The 16113-nt window shown below is 37.4% G+C and overlaps 1 protein-coding gene across 4 annotated transcripts in view; it reads right to left on the bottom strand.

Annotated features, from left to right (window-relative positions):
- Positions 1–7531: 7531 nt before the first annotated feature.
- The window catches only part of STON1 (stonin 1), a 51322-nt gene continuing 42740 nt past the window's right edge, over positions 7532–16113 (bottom strand). For all 4 annotated transcript variants that reach the window (XM_081264464.1, XM_081264467.1, XM_081264465.1 and 1 more), the window contains exons 3-4: positions 11909–12111; positions 7532–9239 (exon numbers count right to left, since the gene is read on the bottom strand). In XM_081264464.1, the coding sequence (XP_081120590.1) occupies positions 9165–9239; positions 11909–12111 (278 nt within the window). In that variant the 3' untranslated portion in view covers positions 7532–9164. The remainder of the gene's footprint in view (positions 9240–11908; positions 12112–16113) is intronic.

Genomic DNA, 16113 nt, shown 5'->3' on the forward strand with positions numbered 1-16113 from the left:
CTTTAATTATATTCAAATTCACTTAGTAGTACTGGACAATCATTTACATAGAACATTATTATATCAAAGCATAAAAAGAACCAATGCTTAAACAGGTAGATATAAAAACTATGAATTAATACTTGTGCTTTTCTTATCCTGCAGTAACTTGTGGTCATTCTCAAGATTGTGAAACCAGCAATTGCTTCATGATTACTTTGAATTCAATAACAAAATTTGAAGTAGGATTACCATACCAACATGATATGACATCAACCCAGCAGAGCTCATTGAAGAAAAAAAAATAAAAAACAAAATGGAAAGTGATTAAAGTAATGGCTAAATTTATTTTAAAATGTGTAACACCCACAACATCACAAATATGTTAGTGAAAACTCTGAAGAAATACAAGCTGGTACGTCTAACACCTATGCAAGACACAGTACATGATTCAGTTGACATGGATTGAAAGATGACAAGAAATCATTTTCTATAAGCATTGACACTGAGAACATTTTAGCAATAATTAATATCAATAAGGTAAGATAGTAATAATAATTAAAGAAAAAAGAGACACTAGTAGAAACAAAGGCCAATACTCGAGTCTCAAGGAGGGCGGGGGATCTCACTCTCACCAGCTACTATCCTGATGTTTATAGCACAACTCCTCAAAAGACTTCGAGAAGTTCAGATCATGCCACCCAAAAAATGCTGCTTTGGCATATTGATTATTTTAAGTTGATGAAACTTGAGAAATAGCAGGTGCAAGAAGGGTCTCTGACCTCCTCCTTTCTACCTAAAAGCAGGTCATAAAATTTCCCACAAGCAAGGTGGTCTCCTATGCTAGGAAGAAACATTCTTATCATCGGAGACTGGGAGTCAATGCCAAAATGGATCTGTACACACAAAGCTACTAAAAATAACCCTTACCTTCCATTATGTTCCACATTATTTCCTGGTCACCGTTCCAAGCCCCTTTCTCTTCTCATGTTAGCACAATTTTTTTTATTTTTCATATAAAATTTAATATAAGAATTATGGTCTAAAGGCTTTTTTTTTTTTTTTGGTACTGGGGATTTGAACCCAGAGGTGCTTTACTACTGAGCCACATCCCAGCCCTTTTTATTTTGAGACAGGTTCTCACTAAGTTGCTTAGGATGTCACTAAATTGCTAAAGATGTCCTCCAACTTCTGTCTCAACTTCCAGAGTTGCTGGGATTGCAGGTGTGTACTACTGTGCCTAGAGCCTGAAGGCTTTTTTAAATTTTCATTTTGAGGACTCCCACATACAAGTAGAAACATTAAATAAAATTTGTATGCTTTCCTTCTCTTAATCTCTTTCAAGTCATTTTGATTCTTAGGCCAACCACAGGACCTAGGAAAGTAAAAAGAAGTTTTACCTCCCCAACAGAGTATCTACTGTCTGGCTCTATATGTGCTTAATTGGCTTTCCTTGCCTTTACTCCAATGACACTGCTGCCTGTTGCTAAATCCAGTGGTCAATTCTTAGTCCTCATCTTATCCTATACCAGCATCTGAGGCAGACACTACTTCCTTTCTCACCGAGATACCATTCTCTGATGTCTTCTCCTCCAGCTGCTCTTCCTTGGTCTCCTTTACTGTCCTTGTTTTTCTGACCTCTAAACTTCAAAAAGCCCAAGGGTTCAGCTCTCAGACCACTTCTAGTATCTCTATTCTCTCCCAGGTGATCCCAGCCAGTCCCACAGCTCTAAATTCTGCTGTTCCCAAAGTGGCATCTTTAGCCCAGCACTCTCTCCCACCTTATGCACCCAAGTAGTACTCACTGTCTCCACTTGTATACCTAATAAATGTCTCAAGGTTAACACATCCCATTCAAGCATAAACTCCTGATCTTTCGCTCCCATTCTGTAGCTGCTCAGATGAAAAATCTTAGAATCATCCATCTTCCATTCCCTCTCCCCCTCACAATCCACATCCAGTCCCTCAGCATGCACTGTTCTTTCTTGTATTTCAACAATTTTGCATCTTCTTTCACCACTCCTAATCACTATGATTGGTCACACCTGGTGCTACTGTCTGAAGGTTTGTGTCTTCCCACAATTCACATGTTGAAATCTAACCCTCAATGGATGGTAGTAAAAGATGGAGCCTTTGGGAAGTAATTAGGATGTGAGGCTCCACCCTTACAAACAGGATCAGTGCTATTTAAAAAAAGGCTCAAGGGGGATTGGAGATAGAGTTCAGTTGGTAGAGTGCTTGCCTTACATGCACGAGACCCTGGGTTCAGTCCCCCACACTATAATAAATAGATTTTTTTAAAGGCTTGAGGGAGCCTTTTTGCTCCTTCCTCCATGCAAAGACACATAGATGGTGCCCTCTATGAAGAACTGACCCTTATCAGACATTGAATACTCTGGCACCTTGATCTTGAACTCTCCAACCTCTCATAACTGTAAGAAATAAATTTCTGATCTTTATAAATTACCCAGCCTATGGTATTTTTTTATATCAGCAGGAACAAACTAAGAAGCCTGGGTTATTGCAATAGGCTCCTAACTGCTCGCTCTGCTTCTGTCATTGCCCCCCACTCATTCATAGACTCACTTTAACATGTAACAAAGTTCATGTAACTTGTTCACCAGAAACTCTCTATGGGTTTCCATCTCATTTAGGATGAAACCTGAAGTCCTTACCATGGCCTACAAAGCCCTACCTGATCTCCTCCCTGACCTGCTAGCAACCTCTCTGATTTCCTTCTCCCTGGTCCTCTGCCACTGAGTAGCTATTTGCTGCTAGCCTTGATATTCCTGAGACAGGCCAAGAGCCCTGATTCTAGCACCTGTGCATTAGCAGTGGCTGGACTCACTCTTCCCTGAAGGATCCAGGTGACTCTCTCCTTTATTTTTTCCAGGTTTCTTCTGGAACTCCATTTCAACATTCTTCTGCCACTCTTTGCCACCCTACCCTTCTTTATTTTCCTGCATAACAAATTACTGTTTATTGTCTGACTTCCTGCATTAGTATATACCCTCTAGGATAACAGCAATTAACTGTTTTGTGATTGTTTATCCCCAGTGTCTAGAAAAAATGTAGACACATAGAAAGCACTCAATAAACATTAGAATAATCAGCAAGATGATTGATTGTAATGACATAGCATTTTGAGGTTATTAGAAGTGACAAACTGTGGCAGCCAATGCCTTAAGCAACACTTCTGTACTTCAGATGGCGGCAGACACCTTTGGGAATGTCTCATGCTACACTCATAGACTTGCTCATGACATAAGATTTTTAGAAGAAGAATGTTCTAATGGGCTTCATAAAAGAATGGCAACATCCACCCAGAAAGATTTCTGAGAGAAAGAGCTCATTACTGTTTTCTGAGGATTGAAAGAACAAAGCCTTGTCCCTGGGTCAAGGTAACATGGAATATTCTGCAAGCAAATATTTGCTTGGTCTTACCCATAGACTGAAAGTACAATCCTGGGCTGGAGCTAAATTCTAGAGACCACATTGACTTTGCTACATGCCCACACAAGATGGATTAATTACAATATTTTCTAAATCTTCATAAGTAAGATTTAGAGTTTATTAACTCTCATTAGAGTTTTAAATCAGTGGAGAAGGAACATGCTATTTTTCTGTCTCCTTAATAGAAATGTTTAGAGATAAGCATAGTATTTAAATCCTTGGGATGTGTAAAATTGTACTCAACAGCATTTTTAGACAAAGAATTAAGAATACTTTAAAGTGTTTGTCTACTGTATTAATTTTAATTATGCTTCACCAGACTCACGATGCTTTGAAATGATTTGTAAAATGCCCTCAAGATCTTTTATTAATCAAAATACAAGCTTCACCAAATTCAAACGCTGGTGTTTCTGACTCTGGGTAACAGCAGCTTGCCTGAGAGCACCCTCTTCTGTTTTAAAAGTGTACTGCAAGTTACATTTCATGGATTTTACAGCAATTCTGGGTAGGACAAAGGGGGCTTCTCAGAAAAATGTCAAGATACAATCCTTTTATTTACATAAACTATCCTTCCTTCTGAGGTTTGGAAGGCTGTGCTGGTGTGCAGAGGCATGAGGGAAAGAAGCAAATCTCAAGGTGGAATGGCGATTTGTGTTTCTTCCTAGAATTCTCATGGAAATGAACTTCAATCTTTCAAAACATGGGGCAATCACACTAATCCATTTTCTTCTTTCATACAGGTGGAAGGAACATAATCTTAAAAGCACAATATTACCTGAAACTTTTATCTATGGTATTTTTAGTAAATCAACTATCTGCTTGATAACCAGCAACTATCTTGCTTTAAGAATTAATTACAAGGCTCAGGAGGCTGAAGCATGAGGATCACGAATTCAAAGCCAGCCTCAGCAACTTAGCAAGGCTCTAAGCAACTCAGTTGAGACCTTATCTCTAAATAAAATATAAAAAAGGGCTAGGAATGTGGCAGAGTGGTTAAGTGCTGCTGAGTTCAATCTCCGGTACCAAAAAAAAAAAATTAATTACAGTCAAATTCATATCTCAATGCCAGCTCTAAGCAAGAACTTATAATATACTTACAACAAGAAAAAAAATCCTTGTTTCATATAACCCTGGAAAATAGACAGGTAATTAGGTTGAGCCCCATGAAATTGCTAGCAAGAATGACAAACACTGGCAATTGTCAATGAAAATATCAAATTGTCAATATCAAAATCAATATCTCACCAAATACACACAGTTCTATACTTTAGGAGCAAAAGGTCCTAGGGACAGAATTGTGCAGGGAGTGAGAGGGTCTAGGATAGATGACATAGATACCTGGAAGCGGGCAGGGCAGCCTAGGTAGATCTGAACAAGAAAGAATTAAATGATGGGGCTTTGAGGGACATTGTTACAAACATGTCACTCGATGACACTTAATCCTTTCTCTTGCTCCAGAAGAACAACAGCCACGCCTTGTTACTACCAGCAATGACTAGAATAGTGCTCATGATCTTTCTGGTACAGTTTTGAAATATTAACTTTAATAGATAAAAATTTAATTTCAACAAATGTCAGTTTTCTTATGATGGAAAGAGAGGTTGGTTTCATTAGGGTTTTTTAATCAGCATTGATTTACTTTTGTATCTATTATGGCCTACCCAGCGCACCCAGCCCAGCTCTCTGAAATATATTCTGCACTATTGGGTAAAAATATATTCTGCACTATTGGGTAAAAATAGTTTTCAAAACTTCAAAAATTTTGCTTTTAAATACACATGATTTCTTTAGTACTACTAAACAAGTTGCCCAAGTTGTACAATTCTGTTCTCCTGTGGACAAAGTTCAGCCTATTGTCAAAAAAAAAAAAAAATGGTATAAGACTTTGAAATGGAATCCTATCTCATTTTCATCCAGGTTATCAATACCTTTACTTTGTCTTTGAATTATTTTATGAATATGTAAATGATAGAAGTCTGATATTAATGCACATGACTCTTGTCCACAGAAATGTAAATTAATTGTTAGGACAGGAGGATACTATATTTTTATTGTTGCCCTAAGAATGACTAGACCCATCTTGTATCTATTGGCAAATTCATTTAAGAATTCCTTACATCCTATATATGTCTCCTTTTGAATTCTCTTTGGAACTCCTTATGACTTTTTTATTTTATAGGGTCTCAAGTTGCTTAAATCTTGCTAAATTGCTGAGACTGGCTTTGAACTTAGGATTCTCCTTTCTCAGCCTCCCAAATTGCTGGGATTACAGGTGTGTAACACCACACCCAGCATTGAACCAATTATAACAGCTTATGGATTCCCTCATTAGTTAGTGAGTTAAATAAAATTTTATGCACATACTCACTTCATATCTTTATGAGTCATGATTATTTGCTCTTTTAAAAATCATCCTTTATCATATCATCAATTACAGTTTGATGGTATTATTTTTCCAGGATATGCCAAGATGCCATGTTCAATGAGTCCTTAATAGTGAAGTCTTATACATATGCCTGACAGAGAGTCAATTTTTGAAGGATATTGAAATTGATTTCACACCTTAAAAAAAATATCCCCAGGCCTTGCAAAAGATATAAGTCCATAGCACAGCAAGAATTATTTGAAATACATCTTTAATTTTAGAAAAATCAATATGCAATCTACAAAATACTTTGTTACATGATTATTAGGGCTCAAGCTGTTTTATATTTGTATTGATAGGACACAAAATCATATTTTGAGTAAAACATTATAACAGTCATTGTTAAGGAAGACCTTCTAACTGAATTTATAAGAAAAGGGCTGTATTATAAGCACAGCTCCAGAATTAAGGGAACTAAACTCCTAGAACTGTCTAAAATATACATCAGGTCAAAAATTTTAGCCTTTATGTTCTGAAAAATATCCTTTTTCCATCCCTTTTTAAATAAACTGTTGTGATTCCATTGAAAAAGGAAATATTCTTTAATTCAGATCTTCATAATTGATCATGTGATGATCAATCTGTGAACTCATTTATATTGTTACTATGACTCTGTGATTTGTAAAGTGACCAGACTAGAACAATTGGAACAGAATGGGACTAGTCACAACTGCACCTCTCTTTGGAAATGTGCCATAGTGTCAAACAACTGACTTCAAAATGGTCAAACAAGTAAACTAACCTAAAATGCTATAAGTATTTCTTCCTTTATTCCCTCCCGACTTCCTTTAAAAGTGTGTGTGGGGGGGGGGGGCTTGAAAATCACTATTTACTTTCTGACAAAAGAAATTCTACTTCCTATTTTTTAAATCTAAATGGACCCTACCTGATTTTTTTCACTTAGAGCTCCATAGTCACATTTGACCTCCTGCCATTTCTAAGGTCAGAAGAATCATATTAAGAAGGCTCTCATTCCTACACAGAATGTTAATTTAACACTAAGTAATGAATATTTAAGGTTCTAATAAATGTGCAAATTAACAATTAAGCGGGAGCACCCTGCTGTTAATGCTATCAACCTTTGCATTGCTGCAGAAACTCAATTTGGGCTTTAGTCTTTTGTTACTATATATATATATATATTTTTTTTAAAAGAGAGAGAGAGAGAGAGAGAGAGAGAGAGAGAGAGAGAGAATTTTCAATATTCATTTCTAGTTCTCAGCGGACACAACATCTTTGTATGTGGCGCTGAGGATCGAACCCAGGCCGCACGCATGCGCGTTTGAGCCACATCCCCAGCCCCTGTTACTATATTTTCAACAATGAGTCTTGAGATGCTCCCGGAAGTCTGGGTGGCTTGTGAGTAAATGACCCTAGCAGTGACGTACCCACAGATACTAGTCAACCTGTGAAGCATGAGAGACAATTAGTTGAACCCTTTGTTGAATTTATTTTGAGGTGTAAATATTCATTAAGTTCGTCTAAATCAGACTGTGAGTTCTTTGTAGGCCAGATGCCATAAAACATACTTGGAAGGGAATGGCAGTAATTAACCCAGCTAACTTCTGGGATTGTGGTATAGCATCAGATCTGGCCCACGGCCATATTTGTTCTGAGCAGACTGAAGTTGCTCCAGGGTGTGCCCATGCCAGATGATAAGAAAAGATGGTAGAATTTTAAAAACAATCACACACACACACACACACACACACACACACACACACACACACAGATTTGCCCTCCTATACACATAAACAGTGAGTCTCAAACATATGATATTATGAGCAATATGTCAAGTGAAGTTAAAAAAAACATCAATTCCTTTCTCCCATTGACTTTTGCATTCTGTGCCTTCACAGTAAAAAATGAAAAGCAATAAAATCTGCTAATTGATACAGACCATCATAAATGTTTGTTTTAATCTGTTATTTGAACAGATTAAAATGAATGTAATACAATATTAAATAAAACATAGGAAATAAACTCTTTAGGCCAACAAAAAATGTTGTTGGGAAGAACATTATATCAGTTTTGACTCAAAACAATCCAGCAAATAGAGAAAAATGCCTCCTGATCATATTTAAGATTCAACATATATTGGAGGTTTATTAAAACCACAGAGAAGTTTGTTTTTCAGACTAAAAACATAATTCTGACCTGTTGCTGTAAATACTAAAAGGAAATTACAACTAGTATTATAGGTGCTAATGATGCTGGCTTTTCATTAAAAACTAAACTACTGTAGTCATTTCCCTGACTTTGAAGAATAGAAATGTCTTCTCTCAGAAATATTAGTAAAATAATCTAATGTCTTTCACTTTACTCATCTTTTAAAGAATAATACTCTAAATTAAGCATATAATTAACAAAAAATAGCATGATAGCAGCACTACATAAAATAATCATGATTTAGAATCTACTCTAGAGAGGCTTCTGTTAATTACAAATAATACTTTATCAAAATACATTCTTAGAGTCTATACTTTTAGAAAACAATATTCATGAACTTTTAAAATTCATCTTTAACGTACATAAATATTTTAACTAGTGTCCAATACTCTGATTCTATTTTGAAAGGAATCCCACCAACCAAAAGGCAGTATGTCTTAGTGACTTGTACTAAAATATGTATATCAACAGGAATAGCTTCTTTGCAGCACATACCAGAATACAAAGACACTTTTCAAATGATAACAGAGTCAGGGAAAGACAGCTACCAGATACACCCAATGATTACTTACCAATGAGGTCAGAGGATGGGAATATAAATAATTCAAAACCACTGATACTTCCAAATCTCCATTTTAGCTGTGGTTTCAACCTCATTCTCTACCAAAGCACGTTTCAGAGATGAGCAAAAGGGGAGTTAAGTATTTTGGTTTACATCTTCTTTGATTGCCTTTCCCTCTGGTACAGATGCTAACACAGCAAGAAGAGATTGGGGACTGAGGGATAATAAATATGGCACTCAGGTAATCCAGAGTACAAAACAATCAGCCACTCAGTAATCAAAAATCAAAAACCCTTCAGCCAAACTGGCTGCCAGGACGTATTTCAGATAACAGTGCCTTTGAGTTTCAATAAAAAGCAAAACATCACACAAATTATAGACACATTTAGATGAAACCCCTATGGCAAAACATATCAAAAGCACAAAACACAGAAGGTTTGGTTTTAGGTCTAAGCTTCTGTACACACAGCCACTGGGCCTGTCCTAAGCCCACCACTCAGAAGCCAATAGCAGAACTTCATGTGGTTTCTCTGAGTTACATATCTGACGTGTGGATCATCATCACTCTTGGTACTTCTACTGAGTTATGCAGCCACCAACTTTATCTGGGTCTTCTCCATCGATTTTAATCCATTTCTTTTCTATTTCAACCTGTTATATAAAAGCAAAACATGGGCAGCATTAGCAGTCCAATTTATACATGAGGCAAGGATGGGCCAGCTCACACTGTGACTGCAAACACAGCCCTCCAGCCTCCCGCGCTAACTTAGAAGAGTGCTCTCTTTGGGGACTAAAGAACCCCTCAAATCCTTCCCTCCAAATCTGAAGTTCTTTAAGTCAAACGTACTATAAATATGCATCTAAAATATTAACTCATTTTTAATTCCATATTGAGAATACATGTATATATTGATAAGATATTGACAAGTCTGGCTAGATGTGATCAGTTATCTCCTAAAGGATCATATTATACAGTCATTGGCCCACCCAAAATTTAAAACACTCCAAATTATCTTCCTAAAAAAAAAACTAGTTTACAAACTAGTAACCCAGTTGAGCCAAACCATCTGTGCTGCTTCTTTTTCTAATCTCATCTCAAATGTCCCCTCCTCATGGAGATCCTCCTGGACCACCCTGGAATAAAGGAGTCTCCCCTCACCTCATTCTCAATCCTGTTGCCCTATCATATTCCCTTTTTAGAATTCATCAGTTGTTGAAATAATATTATTTGCTTGTTTACTAATTTTTTGTTTGCCCCCACTCACACACTAGAAGCTCCATCAGGACAGGGACCTTATCTCTCTTGTTCACCACTGTGTCTCCCATCTATAGCAATAGCTGGAACTAGGACACAGTTCATCAGACACTAAAAGGAAGGTAGCATTATGAAACTAACAGACAGTGGGGATGATCAGGACTTTGAAGAAATAAAGGCACAGATCCATGGTAAACCTGAGACACTTTGTTATATAATTTTAAGCTGTCTACTAAAACTATGTGAAATTGACATATTCTATAAATAGGGAGGCCGGTATAAGTAAAGTCTCTGTGTGTACTTGACTCACATTTCAGTCATACATAACACTTACACAACTAGTGTTATAGGTCAGGTTCCCAAGAAGCAGATTCTGAGATAAGATTCAAGTGAGAAAGTTCACTGGGGCATTCTGCTGATCACTGACGGCAGCAGGGAGACAGGTGGGCAGAGCAGCCAATATCTGGGAGGCTGACCCTTTAGTGGTCCTGTAGACTTAGCCTAGCTGATCAAATGGGGTCTTTATACACTGTATCTACCCATCTCTGGACACAGGTGATCCAGGAGAGGACATGACCTTGGGGAAAGCAGCTCTCTTTAGCCATGCTGGAAAAGTAAGTTCTTTAGTGCCAAAAAAAGTACCCAGGACAGCATCTACCCATCATTAATTCTATCGATAGGAAAAAATCACCAGGCTCAAACATATAGACTTCTAAACAGATGGTCCAAAATAAAGAAAAATCCTGATATATTACTATGTTATAGGACCACTAGTTGGTGTTAATGATGTCTTATATAAAATCACGTGATTTTAATAGGAATAAATGAGTAGAAAATCAGGATGGCATTAATCATAGCTGAGATTCAACCAACACATATATTTAAAATGCTATTAGTATAAATATTGTCCATGTGCAAAACAAAAAGAAAACAAATTCTAAACAGAACCACCTGTTTGTTAAGCACTATTCAATTTCTGTGATTTGCGAAATATTTTCCAATTTAAAAAATATTTGTAAACAAAACCAGCAACATATGTCACCATTTTAAGATACTATGGGAAATATGTGGGAGATATGCTCTGTGTGTGTTTCTAATGTATGTTTAATATATATATATATATATATATATATATATATATATATATAGTCTAATATATGTTTCTAAACAGATATATGTATGTGTGTATACACATACCAAACTTGAAGATAAAAAGGAAAAATAATAATATATATGAAGAAAAAATATGTTTAGAAACAGATGTAAGTGTAATTCACCTGGCCCAAGAGTGCAGAACTGATGGTGAACACTTAAAACTCTTGTAACAGAGTAACTCAACATTTCTCAAAGGATGCTCCACAGAATACTAGTCCATAAGATATTTTTAAAATATATTTTTAGTTGTTGATAGACTTTTATTTTATTTATTTATATGTGGTGTTGAGAATCGAACCAGTGCCTCTCACATGCCAGGCAAATGTACTACCACTGAGCCACAGCCCCAGCCCTCCGTAAGATTTTGATGTGTGTTTTATACACACATAACCACCAGACAATAGTCCTCAGTCAATAGTTGGGAAAAATTAGATAAGCAAGCTTAGCAATTTTCTTTTCGTAGGACTTTTCAGAACCTTCATTTAGTTAATTTACTATCCCAACCTTTTTTTTTTTTATTGAATCACTATGAGAGACACATGTTCCACAACACATGAGAAATGCTATCCTAACACATGTTCCTCAGAACATCTTGGGAAATCTCACATCATAATTTTTATTACAAATGTACTTCTAAGATATGAGTTCATTTTAAATGTCCTGTTTTTCATTGAAAGTTATATAACTGCTAATTTGTGTTCTCCAGTATGGAAGGGAAGAACTAAGCTCAATGGTACTACAAAGTTTCCATGGCCAAACTTATTTTCTAGAGCAAATATTATTACACATACACACACAAACACACACACACACACACAGAGTCACTTCAGAGGGTAAAGCAAATATTTAAAGCCAAATCAGGCCCCAGTTCTAGATGGCCCAACATGAACTAAGGGGCTCTAGGATGTACCTGGATGTTGTAGCAAGCTCGCTGTTGAACATGTTTCTGTGGCTGGACATCGCTCTCCACCCCCAGAGACCTGACCTCTGTCCTTGAAGCACAGGACTCAGGCATAGAAAACTGAACAGTAGCAAATGGATACCAGTCAGAGGGAATTTCTTGGTCTGATCCAAGTTCTAGTTTGTATGACAGACAGTGGGGATGATCAGGACCTTGAAGAAACAAAATTGAACGGTTAAAGTGTTTTAATGGCCATTGAACATTTCTCCTGAACATAAAAGGCATTTATCTTTTACTTTAATAAGCAATTCCATTGGCATCATAGCAGTACAAATTCTATTTAAACAAAATGCTATCAAAATCTACAATTGTGTACCAAGTAGTGGAAATTCCATCTGCATTTTCAAGTACTAGCTCTAAGAAAAATTATAATTTTAGCCAGGCATGATGATTCAAGTCTCCCAGCATCTTGGGAGGCTGAGACAGGAGGATCATGAGTTCAAAGCCAGATTAAGCCACTTAGAGAGACCCTGTCTCTAAAATTTAAAAAAAAAAAAATCATATATGTGTGTGCATGTGTGTGTGCGTGCGCGCGCACACACGAGCACGCTGGGGATGTGGCTTAATACTTAAATATCCCTGGGTTCAATCCCTGGTACCAAAAAAAAAAAAAAAAAATTACAATTTTGTTACTGTTACTATATACCTACAGATATTAATTTCTCAAAATGTTTCCAATTACAAGTATTACAAAGTTTTTTCTCTAATTAAAAGGTAAAAGTAATGTTTATAACGTATTTGGCCACAATGTGCTTTAGCCCCGTGGAAACCTCTTAAGCTCTTACAAGTAACTCTTAATTCATTCATTTTCTTACCACTCCATTTATAGATAATGCAAAGGTAAATTTCAGCCCAAATTAGGTTATATGAAAAAGTATGATTTTGTTAAATTTGAAATTTTATTACATTTCAAAAAATATTCCAAACCAAGAATTATTTTTTCAGAGGGACAGATTATTTTTCTCTACTGTAATTCTCATTCATCCTTCTAAAAAGCTTTGACTGGAACAGATATAGAGTGCAGAGACAGGCATATTGGCATCCAAAATTTCAATCTAATACTTGTTTTCACTCTATCCAATTTGTCATTTATTGAGCATCTACACTACACCAGGCCAGGATCTATGCCAGACCCAGAGAGATACTGGATATACTCAAAGATTTTAGGTGGGTTCACATATGTGTGTACATGTATTATAATGGAGTATAAATATTTTCACTGCAGTAACTTTATAAATGATTCATGATCTTGTTGCCATTGTTCATAGCATCTACATATCCAATGTGGCTGTCTTAAATAAATGTCCGTGATGACAGTAATTTCAAAAGCCAGATGAAATTGCTGTACCACTGACATAAATCAAGAACATTTTCATCAGAGTATAGCTTTAGGCACAAAAACAAGAGTTTAAAGGATTTCACTTAATTCTGAAAAGATAAATTGCCTTTCATTCCCTACAACCTGTTTCTTGTAGAGAAACTAATAGAATTCTAAGGCTGTAAAAGGCCTTGAGAAGTTATCAATCAATTAACCAACAGATGTTCATTAGCCACATCCATAGGAAAACAGTGGCCTCTGAGCACTTCTACCCACATTACTACAGGCAAAGTGATGACTTCATTCACACCCCACCCCTCAGGAGAGCCACAATCCATTATCCTTTCTAGACTCTGGCCACAGCCAGGATGCACAAAGTTCATTCACACTTAATTCAGTCCTACGATGGCAGAGTGATTAAGAATCCAACCTCTGCACCCAGACTACCCAGAGGGTGATCCAGCTCTGCTACCTAAGAGCTGTGTGATCCCGGAAAGTTACTTACTTCTTTGAGCCTTGGTTTCTCCATCTGAAATGAGGGTAATGATAACATGAACTTTAGATGGTTGTTGTCAGAATCAACCAGTTATATACACACAGAACAGGGAAAGTAGTGTACTCCAGTGGTACAGATGTGCTGCACACGTATTATTAATTTGACAAGTACTACTTGATTTTTATATCCAATATTATTACCTAATTATTATGACTGTGCTAATAAAGAAACTGAATTCTACATAGAGTTGAAAATTATACCGGAGATGATCTAATTTTTTTTTAATTTTGACTTGTAGATGAACACAGTATCTTTATTTTTATTTATGTGGTGCTGAGGCTTGAACCCAGTGCCTCACATATGCTAGGCAAGCACTCTGCCACTGAGCTACAACCCCAGCCATGGAGACAATCTAATTTAAGATTCATATTTTATAAGGAAAAAAAAATAGGGGAAGTTTTTAATAAAAACTTAAGAAAAAAAAATTAAACCCAAGTTGAAGATCTCATATTTGTACAATGTTAGAAATAAAACCTACCTACTTTTCTGGGGGAAACAAATTGTGAAAAATAAAACCACTTTTTCTCTTCAAGTTTTCTGGGATATTTTTCCTGGCTTTTGGAGTACTCTAAATACTCCATAATGTTTACTAATACACTCCTTAGACTTTGAGCTCCATGATAATGGCTATCCTGGGACGTGGAGCTTAGCTGATTATTTGTCAAATTCACAGATAAATGAATGAAAGATAAAGGGAAATCCCGTCATCTCAGTTCTGACCACTAGGGGGCACTCCGGGCTTTGGTACTTGTTACTGTCACAGCCCGACTCCTAATCTTAGGTCGGGAAATGCACATCACAAAATCTTCTTAGGATCTGTTTGATATCCAGTCCCCCCTGAACCAAAATATTTAACAGCTGAAACTGAACTGTTGAGGGTCCAAAGAAACGAATAATACAAGGATGACACACCAAAGTTCCTATGGCAGAGAGGCACAGTGGTGCACTCCTTATAATCCCAGCAGCTTGGGAGGCTGAGACAGGAGGATCACCAGTTCAAAGCCAGTCTCAGCAAAGGTGAGGCGCTAAGCAACTTAGTGAGACCCTGTCTCTAAAGAAAATAGAAAATAGGGCTGGGGTGAGGCTCAGTGGTCGAGTAACCCTAAATTCAATCCCTGGTATCAAAAAGAAGAAAAACAGAACTATTGGTAAGAGAGAGAGGCATGTTTGCTAATAGACACTCCAGCACTGCCATTATTACCCTTTCCAATTCTATGCCACTGTTTACACCGCCTGTGGCTAATCAGGGTTCTCATTCTCTTTCTGGGACTCTCTCTCTTTCCCTGCTACTTCCTCTTCCCCCCCCCCCCAACAAGGCCTAAGCTCCTAGTTCTCCCTCACACCTCAGTGTGATGAAATCTATGAGCTCCCGCCCAGGCCAACCTTTGATGTAAAGGAACAGTGAGCATGGAAGAGCTGGTAGAGAGACATTTCAGAGACCTGCAGCTCATCCCACCTCTCCTGAAATCGCAGGGGATCTCACCAATAGGAAAGGTTAAGCTGGGCTCACAATTTCCCAGGAAGAAAAGCAAAAACAAAATATTTTTAATTAGTGCCTAGTAGACTATTTCATATGTTCTCCACCAGTTTCCACAAAATATTTTTCTAATAGTGAAGGTTTTTCAGAAACTGGTTTGGAAAGCATGATATTTTAAAAATATTTTTTAAAGTCTTGTTCTCTAAACACACAAATCATATAAAAAAATCACACCGAGAACTAGAGATGACTTCTAGGACCCAGTTACTGTGTGTGGTCGGTCCACAGGCCCACAGCAGCACTTGTTAGAGACACAGGAGTGTCAGCCCCAGCCCCAGAGTTGGCCTCCATTTTAACAAGGAGGTTCATGTGGAAGTTTATTAAGAAACACTGTCCTGAGACAAAGGCTTCCCCTCAGTCCCAACCTTCCTCTGCCTCCACCTCTTCTCAAGAGGCAAATCAGACTGCAGCCTCCCGGGCACTTTCCTGTTCTCTGCATTGTCCTTCTCACTCACATAACCAGCCCCCTCGGACCTGCACTCTCCCCTCCCCACTCTGACACAGCCCTCTTCTCCTTGTCTGGACCTTGATCTAATCTTGGCACCCAGATCTAATCTTCACCAAAGCTTTGATCCCAAAGGATTTGCTCAGACCACTATCACTGTACAGTTGACTGAAATTAATGCTTGTAAAATGCTGTTCTGCATGGGCCTGGCGCTCTGACGATCTCCAGGAAGAATCCCTGAGGGCCAAGATCAAGCCCAACCAAAGTCCATTCTTGTAATTGTTCCCATTGAGCCCAA

The sequence above is a fragment of the Spermophilus citellus genome, assembly GCF_964194105.1.
Source record: "Spermophilus citellus genome assembly, chromosome: 13".
NCBI lineage: Eukaryota > Metazoa > Chordata > Mammalia > Rodentia > Sciuridae > Spermophilus > Spermophilus citellus.